General features: G+C 39.3%; 1 protein-coding gene across 7 annotated transcripts in view; it reads left to right on the top strand.

The window, feature by feature from the left end:
- Positions 1 to 21,959, top strand: part of CA10 (carbonic anhydrase 10) — a 207,727-nt gene that overhangs the window by 309 nt on the left and 185,459 nt on the right. For 6 of the 7 annotated variants that reach the window (XM_071451268.1, XM_071451267.1, XM_071451266.1 and 3 more), the window contains one exon: positions 558 to 1,052. In XM_071451268.1, the coding sequence (XP_071307369.1) occupies positions 992 to 1,052 (61 nt within the window). In that variant the 5' untranslated portion in view covers positions 558 to 991. The remainder of the gene's footprint in view (positions 1 to 557; positions 1,053 to 21,959) is intronic. The other variant, XM_071451265.1, reaches the window with a different exon arrangement.

Here is a 21,959-nt window from a genome sequence, read left to right as displayed (position 1 = left end):
AGCTGCCTTTTTTTTTTTTTTTTTTTTTTTGTGGCCGGGGGAGGGAGGGGAAGCTATGCAGAATGTTGTACCCGGGGAATGCTATCAGATATGCACTGTAGCGCAGGCAATTCGCTAACTCTCGGTTAGAGCCTCCCGGTGCCCTTCCGCCACCAACCCGACAGAAGTTTGAGTCTGAATGTCTTTTCCTTCTTCTTGAAATAAGTTTTAAAATACTGGCGTCCTCGGCCAAGCCGGGCGATGCGCACAAGCCGCACTTGATGCGGACTCCGCAGTTGTGCTGTTCGCATTGGGACACACACACACACACACACACACACCCCCCTCCTCCGCTGCCATACAGCCCCGTTCTCACTTGCGGGGGGCTGCGGGGGTGCATGCCGGGGCAGGGCGCTCGGTGCGCGGGGCAAGCCCGACCCCTGCAGTCGCGTGGCGGAGCCGCCGCGGCGCGCCGGGATTGCGGCGGGGCCGGGGAGCCGGGGCTGCGCGCTCCGAGCGCGGCGGGGATGGCGGAGCTTGCAGCAACCGGTATTAATCTCTTTCCGCTCATTCTGTAGCAGCAGCAACAGGAGGGGAATCCCCCTCCCTCCGCCGCTTCCTTGCCCGGCATGCCGGCACTGCCCTGCTGAGACGTGCAGAGTTTTGGGGTTAATTTGCGCCTGGCCGCCCCTGGAATAGAGACTCTCCGGATATCGGATCGGTCGGGGTTTGTTGTCTATGTCGTGTTGGGAAATCTGGTGGAATTTTTTCTCGCTCGAGGAGGAAGAGCCCGGTGTTGGCAGTTGGCTTCGTGATCTTTTTTGGAGGGCGAAGAAAGGGAAGGGATCTCACTTGAGCCGTGCGGAGAGAGAGCTCGGACATGTGTTGTCAGCACATCTGGGGAATACAGTCTGCAAGTCCGAAAGGAAATTTGCTGGGATCGTTCAAACTGCGATATTGATCTTTGTTATTTTTTTTCGCCGAGGGATGCACTTGGCATGAGAATCGGAGGATGGAAATTGTTTGGGAGGTGCTTTTTCTTCTGCAAGCGAATTTCATCGTCTGCATTTCAGGTATGCGGCAAGCACAGAAAGGGCAAGGGAGCGGGAGCGGGGGGGGGGGGAAGATACCGTACAGGGTTCCCAAGTGTCCCCTTATTAAGGGGCAAGAGGAACAGTTAAACCCAGGTCAAAACTGTAGTCGAAAAATCCATGAATGATGTAGTGTGAGTGGGTTGTGACAGAAATCGACTCTCATCACTTCCCTCTCCCCCATAATTCCAGTACGTGTGTCTTAATTATCATTCATTGGTTGCAGTAGACAATACGGTGTACTGATAAAGATGCTTATAATTCCAGTGTACCTGATCGTGATAATTATTTCCAGCATTGCCGTGATCCCAGAATTTCATATCTCTTGAAGTTCTTAAGCTTGGCTGATGTGCAGATCCTGAAGGGTTTGTGATTTGTTGATGGAGTTGTCATGTTCTGGTACCACAATTCAGGGTCTGCAAAGGGTAACAGTAAAGTGTCTCTGCTTTTAAAATGAGCTTTAGTATGTCTGTGCTGTGAATTTTTTTTTTCTTTAAAAAAAAAAGTCCCATTCAGGGAGCCTCTGTGCTGGCTGGGATTTACAGCTTTATTTTAAGCTTGCAAAGATTGCTCTCCCTTCAATATGTAGAAAGTCAGGTCATTTCAGTTGTCACCAGAGCTTGTCCAATTAATGAATAGGCATGGCTAGTTGTCTAGCATAAAGGATTTGAACAATTTATTATTGGGGAAAACACTTTCTTTTGACTGCAAAAGCCCTTGTTAATTTGTCATGTTGGTCATGCTGGAATAATTACATTGGAGGAGGCAGGAGTGGTGAGGTGGCCAGTTTTCTAGTTCGGGACACTTCGGGGAACCCCATGGGTGTGCAGGCTGCCTGCATCTCCCACTGCTCCACTTCCCACAGGCTGCCTCTGCCCTCTAGCCATTGCAGAAGTCCAGAAATGGGAACACAAGCAGCACAAGCAAGGCACTGCTGGAGGGAGATCCGGGGTCCTGGTGGCCATCTCAGTGTTCAGCCTGGATGTCTGTAAGGAGAGTCAGCTCCAAAGTTCTCCTGGGACCATGCAGAGATTGGCCTGGGCTGTGTCCCAGCCACAGCCCCCTGGCAGCCCCACTGTGCTTCCTGCAGCACCTCCCAGTTTATCCACCCCTTGAGCCCCTGGGCTGGGCACACATGAACACTGGGGGCTCAGCATCCCTGTTAATTTGTCCTGCCTGCACCTGCCCCAAAGCTCCTTTATTCCTGAGCAAATAACATCGCTGTCAGCCCACAGTGTGCGTCAGCCTTCCTTTTATCCCTACAGACTGGCACCATCTGCCACTAGGCACGCGGGTGACACTGCCAGCACCCCAGGCTGACCTTCCACGGGTGCCCATTGGTACCATCAGAAAAATTCTCTCTCTCGCTTTTTAGAACAGCAAAACCTGCTGCCTCTTGTCATTGAAATCTCACACTTACCTATTTAGCTCAGTGGGATATGCCAGCTGTCCAGTGCTCCTCAGATCAGGTACTTTTAAAGTACCACAGTGAGAACAGCAAACTGCAGCTCGCTGCTCTCTTGGCCATTGTGACAGTAATATCCTGAGACAGAAAGAAGCTGTCCCATTCTGTGCAGCTGCTTATGCCATGCATTTAGCTGTCAGTGTTCCTTGAGCTCCCGCCCTCCTTTCCTTTTCAAACAGGGGGAGCCCAGGCTTCTAAACCAGTGGGATCAGTCCTGCAGGGGCTCCCATCGCTCTCCATCTCCCTCTAGCACTAATACCTGATACTGTACACACTCACACCGTGTTTGCTTGCTTTTTCTCTTTTTTCTTCCTTTTTTTTTTTTTGGAGGGAATAAAGGGAATGAGTGAATGGTGGGATGCTTCTGCCACATGGTTAAGGCTGTGGTTTCAGGTAATTTTGACCACACAGAGGATGTATACATGCTTCAGTCTTGTTTTCTTTTTTTTTTTTTTTTTCCCTGGGGATTTTGGGGTTTTTTTCAGGATTCCTCATTATCTTTGGTCTTAGTAAAAAGGATTAAGATCTGTAGATATCTGAGTGGCCCTAATGCTCTGTATGTTGCCTCTGCCATCCTTTTTACACTGGGTTTTGTAGCAAATTATCTAGCTGGAATGTCTGGATAACAGTGCAAGTAGGCGATGTCATGAAGCCTGTTAAGGGATTGCCTCAGCACAGGATTGCAGATTGTATTTAGCACTTCAGCACTGGTCATTCATTCAACGTGTTACTTAAAAAACCCACTAGTTGAGCACTAGTGCTGCAAATTCCTGGAATGTGAATTAAGGAGTGTGGCAGTATTTTCTTTTTTTTTTTTTTTTCTTCCTTTCTTATTCATTCACTTGTTTCAGAAGTGAAGACTCAAGACAGGTCTGCTGTACATGGATCTTTCCTGAACATTAGCAAATGCTTGATTCAGTGTCTGTTTAAACCTGTGATCTTCCTCCTGCTAATTCCAGTGGTTATTTGGATTAGGGCCTATTAGGGGCTGCTCTTCAAAGGGATAATGTCATTCACTGAATTGAACACTGTTCTTTAATTATTATTAATATAACTTATTAAACAAAGGTTCAGTGTTATCTCTTTGGCTGTGTATTTATATAACATTTAAGTATAAATTACACTGAATACAGCACTTGTGCTGTGTTTCTTATTTAAAATAAGTAATGATAAAGGTATACAATTGACTCTGGTGTCTTACATTCATAAATTATTGGAGACTTAGTATATGGAAAGTAATGTAATCTATTAAAAAGAGGTGTATATGTATTTTCAAAATATTTTATACTTAATTTTTTTATGAGTCAGTTACTTGTGCATATGAGAGATTGATTGTTTTGGAAGAAATTATACTGAGATTTAGAATTTTTTTTTTAATTATTGGCTCTTCCATGTGATTGGGAAATAATTTATCTGTGAACTTCGGGAACAATATTTTTATTTTCTTGGCATACTGAATTAAGGCTTTTGCTACTTGGAATTGCTTGTTTGAAAAGAGAATCTAGTTTCCTTGTGCAGATGCAAATGTGAAATACAAACAGGCTGAAGGACCACAAAAACCATTTCTGTCCTTTAGACAGAAATGAAAGCCCTTGCTTTCCTTCAAAGTCATATTTAGGCCTTTGAGTTGTAGTTTCTGGGAAGAATAGTCATTATTTGTATTACGACTTTAGAGATTTTGTCCTTTTAATGATATTGTTCAGCATAGAAGGAACACAGAGCAGAGGAAGTAAAGATGTCCTATGGACAGAATGCTGGAATAAGCCCTCGCTAGATGTTGTTCATTTGAAGATGCAGATACTGGTGGCACAGGAATGACACTGTTTACGTAGAAAGAAGATGGTTGTATGATGTTCAGAATTTCCTTCCTGAGTAATAATACCACCAAATATGAACTAGCATCAGTATTCTCAGGTGGCTGTCACCTTTGCTTACACAATAATTTGTATGAGCCATAAGGAAGGTTTTTTGTGAATTTAAATACTAGTAATCAATTTCAAGAAAAAAAAGCTAGGAAGTTGTTTTCAAAACTTTGCAGGATTCTTGGTTAAATAAGAAAATGAAGTTGTGTGAAGTTGTTAAGAAGATTTCCATGTGCATTTTCTGTTAATACATCAACAAAATTATTTCTAAAACCTACATGGTCAACATATTTGTGCCTTCCTATGAATTGATATACTACCTCTTCTTGGTTTGGCTTCTGGGAACTAATATGGATGAAAGCTGTCTTGTTATTTGGAACTATTTTCATCCTTTGCCATGCTGTCAAGGCACATGGGGCCAAATCCCTTCTCTGATGCACCTTCTGTGGCCTATTTGGCAGCATACAAGAGCCATAAATCATGTATGGTAAACAACTGAGATGGTGTAAAAAAACCCCTTCATCTATCCAGGAATTCCAGTATGTATTGAGCATCTGATATGGCATCTCCTGGCACTGAGGACTAGAGGTGGATTTGGAGCACATTCACACTTCATTTTCTGTCTTGGAGCTTCTGCAGTCTCTGAGCTCTTGTTACCTGGCATAACACAGAGATGCCCTGTATGAACTCTAAATTACGCCGGGACTGGAATTACCTGTGGAATCATGGTCTGTAAAGTCTGATAACTCTTCTTCTCATAGCATTACACAACCTGAGATAATTCAGACAGAAGTATTCTTGTAGATGAGAAGAATATCAAAGCTCTAATGTCCAACATTAGAACAGTGAATGGTTCATTATGTTAGGACAAAAATGTTGAAACTGCGTTAGTTATCCTCAACTAGTGTCACAGAAATAGCTTCTTTAATGACTTTTTAAAGAAAGATATGTAATATTCTAGGGGAGGGAATATAGCACATACATATAAATATACACATACACACACACATATAAAAGTGCACACTAGGCATAAAGGAAGGTGTAACATGTAGAGGGTTTCTGGTAACTAAGAACTTTACCCATTACAGTATTTTTTTCCTGCTTTAATAGCATCTCCAGAGCCTCATGTCTGTGGGCAAACCTTCATGTCTTCATGGAGTTTGTTGATGTTACTGAAAATCCACGTGGATTCAGTCTGTCTGCTCACATTCACAGAATGGAGGGACCATAGGTTGGATCCAGAGACTCTCAGTTCCTCAGCTCTGGAATGCTTTCTCACTTTAGTGATTTTTTTTTTCCGCTTTCTCAAAAGGTGTGGAGATGTTTCTGCTTGAAAATTCTATGGAAATAGCCTATGTAGTCTTCTGTAAATGTCTGCTTTTACCTTTTTTTTGTGCGTATCTTGTATTTTTATAATTTTATTGTTTTTTATTTTTAGTTTTACAACTAGAGCGTGACCAGATAGGCACTAAAGTGCTGGAACAACACACATATTTTTAGCTTATGTTAAGGTACTAGAAGGGAATGTTTATGAATAGTTTTTGCGCATATTAGGTTGAGCTATTTTCCATCCAATAAACTGGTGGAAAGAAACTGGTTATTGCTGCTATTCTTTTCCAAATCTCAGTGATGTAGATACCCAGTTTTCAAACCTCTTCACTTTGTTGTGTTGCCTCATTGTAATCCAATTGAACTAGATACTAAGCCTCCAAGATAAAATTATTAAAATAAGGAATCAAACCCCACTCAAATTAAGTGCTCTCAATTTAAGGGTGCTCTTTAAAATGCAGCTGAGGCTATCAAGAAGTTTTGCCCTTGACATTTTTGGAAAGTTCTCAGTTTTTAATTCTACAACAGCTAGATTTTAAATATAGCAAGGATTGAAATGGATTTCCATTTGCATTTTGAATATTCATTGCATATGAATGAACAAGGAATTCCTGCTCTCTCTAAAAGATTGGTTTTTTTCTCTGTTGCTATTGGTCAAAGTATCACTTTCTTGCTTGGTTGAAAGGTGGTAATTCAGCTGAGGAGGGAGTTGCTGTTTTCATCATTGCTGATTGTTTATGAATAAACTTAACATGGCAAAGACTGGAGGGGATGATTGGCTCATCTGGGGTGTTAATAGAGAACTGTATGAAACTGTTCCATCACTATCTCATTACCAGCTCAAGCAGCAGACAAAACTAGATGACAGTCAGTTATGGACAATACTGAAATACTGTGATAAGTGTTATTTTTCTCCTGTCTTGTTTTTATCTTTTCTGCACACCATGTTAGGAGTAATAGGAAATAGGGATCAAATTGTAATTTACTGGTTTAGAGGCAACACTGTACAATGGGACTGCATTTCCATTGTAATGCAATCAGAAAGTACAGTTAGCAAAAAAATTGCACTACGGTAAATGAATGGAAATATTATTTGTAAGTAAACGGGAAATAATTTTTTTTCAAAGGATAATAATCTGGTATTTGAGAGAGGGGAGGCTTTACAGCCGAACCTATTTACAGTTGAATTCAAAGTTCTAGAGTATTTTATTGTTGGTTTTAACCATTGATAGTTTAAAAGCCGCGAAGGATCTTTTAATGGAATTTCTTGGAAATAAAATAGCAAATTATTATTGTCATGAAAATAGAGGGCTGAAACATGGTAGACCTATATCCTGCGTAGTGCCTTTCTGGTGATGTAGTGCCACATTCAATTATGAGCACCCAAGTGCACTTGGGTGTTCATAAGTGCAAACTTCCAATTTGCCAATATGGCAGAATTTGTCATGTAGTGCTTAGCAGGGGACATTTGAGGTAAAGGTAACCTATATTTACGTCCACCCTAATAGTCCTTGCATCTCCCAAAAATGTTATAAAGGGCTTTGGTGCTACTGAGATTTGGGCCTTAAAAATTGCAAAACTTGAACTGTCAACAATGAGAAAAGCTTTAGATGGCAGGTGTCTGTCCTCCTGTAGACTGCCAGGTAAAGCCCTTCAGGATCATAGCCCTAAAATATTAATTTACTTTTACTCATCTTGGAAAGTGGAAGTTGATCAGTTTCCACATACATTGCATTCTGAAATCAGTGGTCAGAACTAAAGAAACACTTTCATTGTATGTTTCCCGATGAAAACATTTCTGTTTTGAATTCATGAATCTGTAACATTTGTATTTCTGTAGTAAAAACAGCGTTAAATTTAAATGCCCCGCAGTTTTTATGTTTTCTGATATTGTTGCCAGAAAAATACCACAGCAGCTGTAAGCCACAAATAATTAATTAGGATGTACTTTTTAAAAAAATACTAAAATAAGCATACAGTCTTTTTCCCTCCCTTTATCATTAGTCCTTAACTTGGTCAAGCTTTAAGTATGGAATGGAAAGAATTGTGCACTGAGTCAACCAAAGCGGCTTCTAAGCACATGCAAGGAGGAGGCAGCTAAGCAATGTTATCCTTTTTTTTTTCCCCTCTAAATGTGTTGACATCTCTATGTTTTGGAAATAGCATTTGAGTAGATGAATTTAGAGGGAAACGTGGTTTCTGAAAAATCATCCTCTTGTCATTTTTGTGGGTTGTTTCCAATTTAAGTTCCTTCCTGCTGTTAACTACTATACAGCCCTGTTCTGCTTCAGGAATAATCCTAAGAGGATTTTTTGCTTTGCCAGCAGGACTCCTATGGATTATTAATGCTAAAAGAAAAAGATAATGAGTGCCAGTGAAGGGTCTTTTGTACGTGTGACCATGGAAAACAAGTGTTTGAAGTGATGTTGAAGTGGCTATGTCCTACCATTCTACCATCCTACCAGCAAACCCTACCATTCCCAGTAGGACGGTGTTTGGGTAGTTAAGGGAGCAGGTCAGAAGGGTTCCTGCTGCCTAGCTGAAGTTTGTTTGGCAATTTGACATTCTTGGGCTAAGAAAAAGCATTAACTTTCATTTGGCATCATGGCAGAGAAAAGAAACTTCAGGAAAAAAGTGGTGCTGAAAATTTATACCTGCTGGTAAAAAAGGATCACAGTACTTCAGTAGTGTTCCTGGGAGTGAAATTTTATGCAGAACGAGCTCTTTGTTTCTACATCAGTGGAATACCACATGACTTGGAGTTGAGGCCTCCTATTTCCCACGTGGGAAGTGGCAGTTATGGAAGGGAAGGGCTGCTGCTGCTGGAAGGGAAAGGTTTGAGTGACCTTATGATTGTCCCCACTGCTGGAAAGAAAAGGAGTTTAACTGACCTTATGCTGGTCTTAATCCTACTTCTGGGTTGTGTGTAAACACTTACTGACAGGAGAGTTCTCTGAATGGGACTGCTTGTCTTGGTTTTTCTACGAACGAAAGGTATGAATGAAAGAGGTTTGCATTACATTTCAGTTTAAAAAAATTTAAAAAGAGTTCTGCTGTCAGAACTTGGAGCAGTTTGCAGGGAATACACAGTCCAGGGTCACATAAGGCCCCTAGTGTGTCCCCTCACGGGCTGGATCCTCCTTCTCTCTTTGCCTTTCTACTACAAGGTGTTTTTTATCCTCATCATACATGCAGCGAAGTTATTGTGAGATACAGTTACGGCATACACAAGAATTAAATAAATTAGAATAAAGTTGCTTTCCAGGAGTTAGCATGATATTAAGGAAAACTTCAGATCCAGACAAGGTTCCTCCATAAATGTGTGTAATTTAAATTCTGTTTAAATTACTGAGATTCACTCCGTTGGTCTTTTTCTGGTTCTGTTTGGGCTGTGAGTAACGAGTGGGTTCCTCCAAGTGCAGCACTTTGCTGCCTCGTGTTTCACATCCCCTCAATGTGGGTGTAGGTGACAACACACAGTAAAGGGCACCAGAGATTTTGGTCCTAAATTTTCTCTCTGAAATTAGGTCTCAGCAGCCCAACAGGTTCCTTTCTGTACTGCTGGAATTCTTGGATACGTGAATTAGTTTTGAGGGTGAAACCTCACCCCAGGGCATTTTGCCTATCATGTCTAACTCCTCCCATTTTTTATTTTGCATTATAATCACCTGGATTCAACATATGTGGTGTTTTGGGATTTTTTTTTTTCACATTTATAAGCATTATCTTATTGTCATACTGTTTTTTGTACCTGCTAGAAAACAAAGTAATCTATAAGGACTCCACAGTCTCCTTTTGCTTGCCCAGACAATCCTGAGGGTACTGTGTGGCAGTAGTTCCAACTGGAATTTCAAGTTACCTGCAGGTGCATAATTTTTTATCTTCAGTAGCATCCCCGAACTCTTCAAATTGTTAACAATTCATCTTTGCCAGTCTGTAATTGTGCCTTTGCTCTAGAGTCATAGGTATTTAGCACACTGTGAAACAGGATGAAAAATACTGTAATAAATAATATGATTTATTTTATTAGGTAGCAGAAGTATAAAAGCTAAAAACTGAGTCATCCTCTTTACATTTTATTCTGATACATAACAGCCAGATTGAGCAAAATTCAAAACTTAAAAGATATGCTTAAGTGTTCTGCTGAATCTGAGTCTTAACATGTAATTTTATAAGACAACTTAGATTGAGCATGTGCTGAAGTGCTTTGCTGAAGCAAGGAGTAGCAGTGGTGTAATACATGAATAATACAAAATCTTAGGAAAAGCCCAGCTAAAATGAGCAAAAATTTTCATAATCTCTCTTTAAATTATACAGTTGTATAGAAAATAGGCTTTTATCTGGGTAAAATAATCTCAGTTCTTTACGTGGTAAAGCAAAGATGCAGGCTTTTCTAGGGTGATGAATACAGCAAGAGAAACTGTACAATCAGAATTCATATAAAATGGATTGTATTTTGTTAATTCTCAGTGTATGGATGCCCTGAAAGAAAGAGACACCATCTTCCACAATAGTAAACACAGACCAGAAGACTAAAAAGTGAAATTACAAGAGGTGAATTGTAATATGCAGTGCTTTTTATATGTGAGTTTCTGTTCCAGTTTCTTCCCAGCACAGATTTTAATTTTCTCTTGATTTGACCTCAAGTCCTGATACAAAGAGGACATTCAGTGGAATGGGAACTCACCTGTGGACCGGGTGGTACCTACAGAGATGTTTGAGACACCTCATGCTAGTTCTGTGCAAGCAGCTGGCAGAGTTTAGATTAGATAAGCAGAGTTTAGTCAGACTGAGAGAAAACTGTTTGGGGGGAAAATGTAAAATACTTGAGGATCTGTTCCTCTGTCTGGGACCAAGCAAGGCAAACATGTCTTCTCCACTGCTAGTGGCATATTCAGTCTGTGTCAGCAGAAAAGGTCCGCATGTTTTAAATGAGCTAAGGCTCATTTATAGTATTATGAATCAATTTCTACCATGCACAAAAAAGTTTTGTACTATTTATAAAAACAGCTGGACGTCTCTGTAATACATTTACATCATATTTACGTATTTATGGATTATATCTACCAAAGGGCACAGAGCTTGCAGACTTTCTCCTTTGTCTCCTCCAGCCCTTGTCCTACTTTGGTGCTACTTAATGCTTCACAAACAGCAGCAAGTAACTCTCAGAACTCTCCCCTTTTTAGTTCCCTGCTCTATGTAACTGGGACTTTCTGTGTCTGCTGTGTTTTTATGTTTTTAAATATTTATTTACTTTGCAGTAATAAAAGAGTGTTTCGGACTACAAGGTAGTCAGCATCTTACTTTTAATGCTCCTGAAAAGGAACCTGTGGCTTAGATTTCAGGCCACAGGTAACAACCGCTGAATTTAAATCCTTTTTGCAAGATGTCTCTTTCAGTGACTTCTTTACTGATATCCTGATAACTGTTGTGGAGGACTAAATGATGAAACATGTCTGTATTGCTTAATATTGTCACATTACTGATCATTCAAGAATTGATTCTAGTCACTAAATACTCCAGAAGTTAATATCTTGGGAATAAAGCATTCTTATATTTAAAACCAGAGTATACGATGTAATACTAGTGCATTATTTTTAAAACTCAAGTTTTTTGGATGTAACTTTAACTGATATTATATAAACTGTACAGAAATAATCTCCTGGCATTTGCCTAGGATGACAGTCATCAATTCCTACATGTTTCTTTAAACTCTTATGTTGAAAAAGAGTATTTGTTTTCAACAATTTTGTGTTGTATATTTTTCCAGGAAAGAAAGAAAGCTTTGCTAATGTAGGCTGAAATGAAATGCAAAATAAAATCTTAAAAATCAGCTGTTAATTCAGGGAGGTAGTGTGCAGAGGAATTACTCTGCCATAAATGTTGGCCTAGAGTTTAGTTAAACATTAAGCAGAGGTCCCTTGGTAAATAGTCCCATTAGAAAGGTGCCATGACCTCTGCAGTGGGGATGAAGGTATGGAAGAGGACCGTGCTCAGGAGCTTTACTAGTCACGTGTCAGAATGATTTTCAATCACTTTGGTTATTGCTGGATTAAAATTGAGGCTGCAGAGATTAATGGTCTGTTGTTACTAATCCACTAAGCCTCTGTTCCCAGATCTTTTAAATTGACTGAACCTATAGATTGTTAAGTAACTGAGAGATATGGATTTGTAACAGTTTTAACTGTCTTTCTTCATGTTTGGTGTTAGCAGTATCTTATTATTTATTGCTCTTTGAGACTGATGTTGGCTATTCTTGAATGGAAGTGAACTTTATGCTTTTTTATTTCCCCTATTCTATAGCATAGTAAGAGTGTTTCTCTTACTAATTCAAATTTCTAATAAATATGGATGAAATGTTACATTGTTTAAATATGAGCTGGCATTAGTAGAAACTAAAATAAGAAGTTCAGAAATTAAATGTTGGATTTACTTTGTGGTACAACTCTCCCTAACTTTTAAAACAGCCCCTATGTCCCTTCAGTCTGTCTGCCATTAACAGGGGTGGTTGTTACCACAGGTGGGTTTTACTGACATTTGAGGATGTGGCCAAAGTCAAAATGGCTGTTTAAGCTTTTGCAGAGTTACCTTTTCTAAACTAGGAGAGTATTTGGAGTGTCGGGGCACAGGGCTTTTTGCAGAGATCTAGCACAGTGAGACAGAATGTCTGGACTTATTTTCAGTATTTAATTTATGTGCAGGTATAAAAAAAATCTCCAGGTTAAAAACAGTGTACAAATTTTTAAAAATGCCAAAGACACAGAGGAAAAAAAATAATGAAACAAGTAATCTGTCTACTGAGATATGACATAACTTTGGACACTACAGTGCAGTGGTTTGGGGTTTCAGCAGGGGTCTGTAAATAAGAGTTTTAATAGGTCTTCATCAGTACAGTATGAGTCAGACAAAAGTTAGGGCAGAGGAAATAGACTGTGGAAGAAACCAGATTGGTTGTGGCTGGGAGAGTTTGAGGGGCATTTAATCTGTGGGAATGTTTTTACATGGGGCAGGGATAAGGATGGAGCGCCTTGTGTGTGTGTGTGTGTGTTTTGGACTCAATTTTCCACCTCTATATGAAAGTCTGAGAATTGGAAGTTCTTTGGCTTTCATGTGTTTGCAGTTTGGTGCCATGCCCCATGCTAAAAATAAAATTAAAGAAAGAAGAATTTGATTTTGAGTTCTAGAAGAATGCAAAATACAGTTTTTCAAAGATTATTTCCTTTGATGAAAGGAGCTGAGTACCTAGTGCCTGCCAAAGTGGTGTGGGCATACACAATATCTGTATGACATACAGAAGGGGTGTTTTATTTTTGTTTTGATTGGATAAATAATGTCAGTCTAAACAACAAGGTTTGGTGTTTAAAGTTCAATGTGACTGTCTCCTTAATAGGAAACAGAGTTGAATTATCACCTAATTATATCTTGCTCTGAATGTGGTTTTGATTCCTGTCTTTCTGTAATTAAACAAGCAGGGGTTTTTTTGCCTTTGTTTCTCTGCAGAAGTTATGAAACAGTATAGTTTTGTGTTTTAACTGTGCTTGGAATAATCTGTTTGGAAAATGGAAGTAATGTCTCTTTGTAACTTGCCTAAATTAATAACCCATTAAAATCACTGAAAAATAATGCATTTCTGATTCAAATGGTCAGTATTTAGTAAAACTTGATTATTATTATTAAATTACTATGAGTGTATTCTACATCTTTTTACTAGCATACAGCAAGGTAATATGCCTTTAACATTATAATTGACTTAAACTCTGCCAGGGAATTCCTGGGATTAAAATGAACCCTTTATCTCCTGCAACCATCTTTGTTTCTGAACCCTGGTGACTTGGCTTATTCTTTTGCCTTCTGGTTATCTCAGTTAATAGTATGTCTTGATTAAGGACTGCAAGGCACTTTTACATCTGTTCTTGTCACAAAGCTTTGTAGGATAAAGTAGGCCAAAGATACCTCATCATGCAAACTATGGACCTCCTGTTATGTATGTCTTTCCCTACAGATTTAATATTGTGTTCAAATAAACCTGGGACTGTGGAAGTAAACCCAAAGCACTTAAATGAATTTCTGGCAAGCTTTCTTGAGGAAGAAGAAATTAATAATATAAGACTGAAATGTATATGACTGGATGAAGAAAATGAAGGTTGTGTCCTATCAGCTATAAGGAAATACTCTCTTACTTTTTTTGTATAGGCAATGCTTAATGTAAATCAGCATAACTCAAAAAAGCTGTTCTAGTTCATTAACAAAGTAGTGAGCCCAGAGTTTGGATCCTGCAGGTTCAAGTCCTGGGATGTGGCATTTTTCCAGGCATTTTGGTGAGCCTGATATGCTCACTAGCTCTGTTAACCTGAATGTTTATTGCCTGGTTAAATCCAGGTTCAAGACTGACTTAAATATTGTAACTCTTGCAAAATAAATATGTGGTCTGCTCATTTCTGGGAATTTGTTTCTATAGCAGTCATACATAGAAAACCCAATTATTATTGATGGTCCATTTTTCTAAAGCTTCTGCATCTAAAGCTTCTAAAGCATCTCGTGCACTTTTGGTATTCCTGTTTTTTTTCTCAGTTGCTCTTAGAGGCAATATTAACAGATGGCAGGCATTGCTCATTAAATCTGCATCTACACCTCTCCAAGGACTGCAAAAGATGTTGGGAAACAGACTATGTTACTGTGGTGATTGCTTAGAAGCCTGGAACTTACTGTGCTGTTCCTACGCAGTTTTCACTATCAGTGGATTTTGAGCTGTTGCTATAGACTATAAATACATCGGTGAAATGATTCTAACTTAGCCAGGTATGTATATCCATCTCTCTCATTCTTTCTTCTGCATCTGAAATGAATTTCCATTTTCCTGGTGGCCACTAGTAGTAAATCTGCTCTCAAATCAGCCCTTTCTGAAATAGCCGTTTGTAGTGCTTTTTTCATTGGGATATTAACATGTTATTTTAAACACCTTGTCTAATTGTCTTCAACAATGCAGAAATGTTGAGCCCCTAAATGTGATGAGGTCCATACTGCCACTTAGAACTAAACAATTCTGTGAAAGGGATCATTAAACTCATCATGGACATCTTTTAAAAAACCTCTGTTTTGAGACTCATAAAAGAACAAAAACAAATTCTCACAGATTGAGTAAAATGTCTGTGTTTCTTCCACACTTGCTGTATTTGTGCTTTGGCAGTGTCGTAGTCAACAGCTCTTCCCTTTAACCTAAATGACTTCTTGCTGGACATAAAACCTATATATCTGTAGCCTTTAGTGGCCCACTGCCATTTCCATGTCATCTGAGCTGCTTTTTCTTTGCCTTGAGGTCACTTTCTCTATAATGCTGAGATCTTCTTGCTGTTCTGTCCCCAGATGTGACACTTTGAGGAGGTGAAATACAGAGATGTTCCATTGAGGCTGTCTGACCCTGGATGTGTCTTTGCCAAAGAGGCTCACTCTGCTGTGAGTCAAAAGGGCTTCATGCCAGTGTGGAATTCACCTTCCATACGTTTCTAAATTGAAGGGGAGAGATGCAGAAACCCAACTAGCAGATAAGAATTCTCATTTTGTCTTCTTGATTGCTCTGATTTGGAACTAATGGGATCTGACTGGCAAACCCAAACACATCAATATAACCAGAAACTTAGTGCTCCCTTCTTGTTCCTCTGAAGCTTTTATTTTCTTTAGTAAAGTGCTGGATCAGAAAGGTTTAAGTTATCGTTGATTCCATGATTCATGGAGAGTTAGGATTTAGTTCACATTCATTTCATAGTTGACCCATGTTAGGGATAAGGAAGCTCAAATGCATTAAGTGGAAATGAAATCTATCCCTACCATTTTTACAGAAAGAAAACAACCCTTCTTAGTTTGACCTAGGCACAGCAAGGAGTAAAAATCAAGTAATCTCTCATAGAATTCTGCATTTGTTGTTTATGATTTTTTGTTTTCTAATGTTCTGAAAGCAAAAGCTGAATAAAAAGGTATTTTAAATTAAATACCAGCTTCAATAAAGGCCTACAAAATACTGTTTAGGCAGTCCTAGGATGAAGTTAGCCTGGTTTGTATTAATTTAGTTTGTTTATTTGGAAGATGCTGAAGTGAATCCAATTAAACCAATCTAAATCTCTCCAGTACAATTTCTGGGCATAGACAAGAGGATTGTCTACCTTATATGAACATTTTTTCCTGGCAATTCACAATTTACTCAGGGAGATTTGCAATATGAAGGAGCCATTTAAAGTAGCAACCAGAAAATAAAGAGATTTTTTTAAGTCCCCAGCATCAATAAAATGAAGAGTGGGATAGTGAAGAGTGGAATAAAGTGTTCCTTCATATACAGTTAATAGAAATTGTGTCCCTAAGAAGGATTAATACAGAATTAATTGATATTAATTGTTAATTACTGAAATGCCAGTGATGGGGTTTTTGTCAGGAGTGCAGCAGGATTGATCCTATTTCCTAAAGGTGCTATATAGGAAATGTATCAGTGCTCCATAATTTCAAGTAATAAACATGAGAATTGAAGGTGCTCCACTGAGTAACTGGAATACTTTAGCTATGCTTAGTTCTTCCAGGAGTCTTGCTTCCGATCCCAGTAAAACCAGACAACTGAAGTTGTCACCACTAACTTTACTAACTTTCACTCTACCAAAATTGGACTGTGGGGCAGCAAGTGACTTTCACCTAAGGTATTTCAAAACTTAGTCAGCTTGAAGTGATTGACTTTCATTCCTGAGCATAATTTTCTTCTCACCATTGTCTGTCATTGCTTGCACCCCAACCCTGTATTCTGCATTAAGAGAGAAGAAGGACATGGGGAAATCAGTGAGGGATCCCCGTTACTGAGGAACTAAGAGTATTTGGTTGTGGAGGTTGAAGTAGAAGAGTGGAGAAACAGATAGAAGAATGAGATACAGATTAATAGGGAGAATGCAAGTAATGGAAGATAGCACTGAGATTGGGTGTTCCATATTGTACTTCGCCAGAAACAAATGAGAAAGAGCATTGATGACAGTCCACTTTCCTATTGCTTTTGGTTCTGGTCCTAAATAGTTAGGAATTGAATTGGTAGCTCCCATAGGAACAAGACAGTCTCTTTGTCTGAAGAGTCACAGAGATAGAGGTGTAGAGACCCTGACTGTTCAGTCATCAAATCTTGATCATTTTTTTAAAACCTTTTACTTAGAGCACAGAAGCTGCCAGAATACTTGAAGACAGAATTGTTAATAACTTAAATGCTGAAGTTCTTCACTGTGTTGTTGTTGACCTTTGAAGAGTCTGACTGCTTACTGAGATTATTTCATTAGTATTTGCACATTGATTTCCTGCCAAAAAGTCAATCTGCTTTTCCTTTGCATGGTTTTGTTATTTTGAAGGTCATCAGCTGCGGAATAAAATCTGCTATGTAACAAAGAGCTGACAGAATCAGATGCTTGCCAGTGAAAGCTTTCCCAGGTACAGCTGTGGTGAGGCTGAAATATTGCAAGTGTTTTATGTGGCCTCCTTTTCTTGTGCCTTACCTAACATCCCTGTTCCTGAAGAAAGGCAACAGTTGGTTTTAGTTCCCACTGTCACCAAGAGAATCTTTGGCTTGCTATCTACAGGGTAGAATTTATTTGAACTTGGGACCTTGACTTTGCTTTTGTTCTTTCATCAGCCTCAAAACAGGTTTGTTTTTTTTTTTTTAAGATGTCAATGATGAGCTTAATGATCCCTCTCATAGAGTTGTTTAGTTATAAGTGATACTATGGACCTCATGTCATATTTAGGTGCTCAGAATTTGTGCATTGTTGAAGACAATTAGATAAGGAGTTTAAAATGACATGTTAATATCCCCGTGAATAAAGTACTAGAAAAGGCTGTTTCAGAAAGGGCTGATTTCAATTTATTTCATAGGCAGAACAAAAAATGAGGAAGATGGATGTATGTCATCTCTTCTTTTTATTCTCTTTCCATGGTTTCCTCCCCAAAAGGAGAGGAAGGTCAGAATGTCACCTGAAAGATCTGGATGAAGCTATCAACTTCCCATAGGCAGTTCAAGATGTCTGAAATGTGAATGTCCTGTTTCTTGAGCCTACAGGGCTGAGATCAGTTTTATTTATGATAGAAAGAAATTGATGATCCTGTCAAATATTTGGAGCCTAGAGGACGAAGGTATGTTTTATAACTTACCATTAGGCCCTGGGTTCCATCCTTTAGTCTTCTAGCAAGGCCTGCATTCCACAAGGGATGCACTAAAGTAATTCTCATGTTCTGGTCCAGTGAAGTAAACAAACAGCTGCAATCTGCAAACGTTGCAGAATCAGGATGAATTTCAAGGAGAGGCCAGTTAGAAGCATATGAAGGCAGCCTGGCTGGTCTCTCTGGAATAGGGCATGCTTGACTGTGGGTATTCATCTGGTGCCTGACAGGATGGAACTCTCCTCCTAATTGGAGCTTTTGGATGCTACTACAGCCTAAATTATATTCTGCACAGTAAGTCAGCAAAGCTCCACTGATCTTTCTAAATATGCACCTGAGTTGTCCTAGCTAGAGACTGCCTCTTCCTAGAGGTGAGAGCAGTAAGGATTACTGTTCTGTTATTCCTAGGTTAATGCAGCGAAAGCTCTGGCTTGGAAGATTCCTAAACCTCTACCTGTTACAGCAGGAAGGTTTAAAATGAAGGATCTCTCTTTGCTGCCTATTTTTGTGTTCTGTTTTCCGACGTTTTGCTGCTTACTGGTGCAGTTACCAAACTTGTTTCCACCTGAATCCAGGGTGTGGGACAAGTGGAGGTGGAGCAGCTTTGAAGAAAAAAAGCTGAAAAAGCCAGTGCTTAGCTCAATACCCATGTACCCTGGTTCTGTCCATGCTCCTCAAATGTCCTTTCATTGCTGTAACTGCCCGTCTAGGGACTCACTTCCCCAGGCACATCCTCTCTCCTACTCCCAGGAGCTCTTCATTAACCCACTCTTACACGAAGCACTTGTGTCTCATCTGGGTTTTTCCCAGGTTGCTTGATCTCATCTGCTGTTGTTCTTTCATATAAATCAGATTCACATTTATTATGGTTGCAAATATTATGCCCACAGATGCGCACCACATCACACGCATGCATAGATTTGCATCTATGAGTGTGATAAAAATGGAGTCAGCATCTGAGGGAAACAGATTTCCTTCGTAAGCTCAAAATAAGTTCCAAAGCCTACGTCTTATCAAATGAAGGGCTTTAGGCTAGATTTTGGGATCTGCTATAACTAGGAATGGCTGGGTGAAGACAGTTGTGCTGGGCTGGGCAGATGAGCAGACACCTGCTGTGGAGGAGATTGTGCCCAAGTGAGAAGCTATAGAATGGTGGAAGCAGAAAAAGGGGAGAAAATTAGTTTGAGAAAGTAGTGAGGTGAGGGACAAAGACTGGAAGGACCTAATTTTGTAATCACTTTGGTAGGCACTAAATCAGGCTATTTGGTAAGGGGTTTTCTTTCAAGTTATCTTTAAAAATGAGAGAAGAAGCAAGTGAGGAATTTGTACATCTTCACGACTAAAATTATCTTAACACTTTAGAAATTCCATTGCAAAGGTTGTGTGGGAAAAGACACTAATTGAGAACATTATTGTTTTAATGCAGAGGTTGTGGGATGCAGTGAATAAATCAAGGGATTGCAGGAAGACGAAAAGATAGTCACAAAGGAATTTAAGGTTTATCTAGAGAATAGAATTTTATCACTGTCTCTGGCAGAAATTGTGTTGCATACTTTGACCAAATTTTTTGACGGTGGTCACTAATTATGTGTTCCTTGTTTCCTCCAAGGCCTGATTTGGAGAAGTGCTGAGTATTTACAGCTGAAACAGGTCAATGGGAGAAATATTTTATACGTATCAAATGACCTGCAGGTCTAAATGTTCATTGGGGCTACCAATTGTCTACTAAAAGGTAGAGAATCTTTCTCGGACTCTGGCTTTCATTTGCACATGTGAATAAAAGGGACACCACCTCTTCAGAAACATTCAGGGAATGAAACTGAAACATACTGGGAGTTTGTATTGTGTGCTAAAAATCCATTATACTTGTACCTTGATATGTCAGGAAGTCTGGTTGACGTGGGCTTTCATGGCACTGCCGGTTGGCTTCAGTTAATGAGCCTTTGAGGGTTTTCTTCAGCACTGAGGGTCTCAGCAGTAGCCCTTTCTCTCTAAGTTCAGTCCTAAGTGACGGGGTGAGGGAAAATATATCAAACAGCCATCTTAAGGAAAGCATAAAACAAAGCCAGTTTTCCCCTCCTTTTACCCAGCTTTTCTACTTCCAGCTACGAGCCTCAGCTGAAGTTCTAACAGATATCTGACCTAGGAACCATAAGGTTCTTCCTAATTGTTGGGTGCAGATCTGGATTCAGATCATGTTCTGTTGAAGTCATTGCGGATTTGACCAGATGCAGTAGAGGAGAAAGAAGATCAAACCCTTAACAAGACAGCTTTTGTGTCTGCTCAGCAGAGATATCACAGCCTTGTAAGGAGAGTGGTCTTCTTGTTCACTGTGGTTTAGAATAAAGGTTGGGAATCTTTTCCATCATGAAGTCCAGACAGGTCTTTTTGATACCTTTTTTAGAGGAAAGAACAAACACTAAAATTCATCTCATTTTTGTCATGTTACTGTAGGATACTGTTAATGTGACTGTGGACCTTATGTAACTTAGGGGCTTCATCCAGCCCCTAAAGTGCTGATTAATTTGTGTACTGAGGATCACAGACCATCCAGCTCTACTAATGCATGGAAAAGTATTAACAAATTTCTATATTAACCTTTTATAAAAGGATACCAGCATGTGTAGGACGTAAGTAAAACATGTCCTGTTCTCATGCATTAGGAATGACTGTGGTTCTTACTTCAAAGCCTGGAGAAGTATAAGCTATTAAAGTAGTACTTTCTACTTTTACAATACATTTTAGTCTAATATCTCAAAATATTTTCTACCACTCATTATATAGAAATAAAGAGATGCTGCTGCTCAGGGTGTACAAACCTCTTGGTAGGTCAGAGACAGCTGACTCACAGTTCACTGCCAAATCAGAATGGTCATGCTTTTTACTGAATTTCACAGAGATAATTGCCTAGACAAACTATGAAGTAATGAAAAAACTCACAGGTCCAAATCTTGTATTATTCTTAAGACAGACTTATGTGAGGCAGGGCAGCTTGGAGCTAGTTGATACTCAAAATAGGGTAAATTATGCCAGTTTTTATTACACTACTTAAACTCAATACAGATGTCTCTGTTGAAATTTTAAGTGGCTTCTGACCTCATTTATGCTGATTTATGGTTGAAATTGCTAGTAGTGTCACTACTAGCAGAGTAGTGACACTAACCCTGCTAGTACTGTACCAGTTTCTGTTGACTGACTTCACATGAATTGATTGAGCCTTTCTGGGTGTCCCCACAAGACTCTGACTTCATTGAGAAAGAGTGCTAGGAAGAAGGATGATGATGTATATATGATGAATGATACAGAATGCTTCTTTAGGTTGATAATTAACCAAAGGAAATAGGCCATTTTATGTCCCTCATGTCATTTATTACTGTCAACCACATTTCAACAGAGCACCAGTGCAGATGATGCCACCCTAAATTCAAGAACTTGCCAAGTGCAAATGGACAGAAAATGGTGCTATTGTTTAAGCAGGCTTTTGGAGTCTAGGGTTAATTTCTTTTTCTTAGTCTGTTTTTAGCATTTCTTGTCACTTTTTTTACAGCTGAGGTGACTGAAAAGTTGTTCAGTGGAGAGCAGAAAGACTGGCACTTGACATTGGCAGTGGTAGGATTTTAAAATTGTTGTGCTTTTTGAGACAGTTAAAATTTGCTGACCTTCCAGAACACCTTGACATTTACTCAAATTCCAGCAGTTATCTGTGGATTCCCACTGTGTTTAATAACAACAGGATGGGGAATGCCTAACATTTTAATGTGTGCTTAGCCTCTGATCTGTGACATGTCTATGATTGTGTATTGAAAATTCTTTAAAAATGTCTGATGAAAAGTGGTTAGTGACCACTTTTTGATTATCAATTTAATTTCCAAAATGGAATGTCTAATCTTTGGGGCTTTGTTTTATACTCAGTAATGTAGCTTGATGGCCCACAAAACCTTACTTTTTTTTTTTTCTTTTTGATGTAAAATAGCTACTTAAGGAATTAAAGGAAATAATATATTGACATACTTATGTAGTAAAGGTAGAGTTTGCTAAATGCCAGTCAGGCCAGTGTCATTT

This window comes from Agelaius tricolor, unplaced genomic scaffold (genome assembly GCF_023055355.1).
Source record: "Agelaius tricolor isolate 1412-34295 unplaced genomic scaffold, bAgeTri1.0.p SCAF_32, whole genome shotgun sequence".
Classification (NCBI taxonomy): Eukaryota; Metazoa; Chordata; class Aves; order Passeriformes; family Icteridae; genus Agelaius; species Agelaius tricolor.
This window is presented reverse-complemented; position numbering and strand designations above follow the sequence as displayed.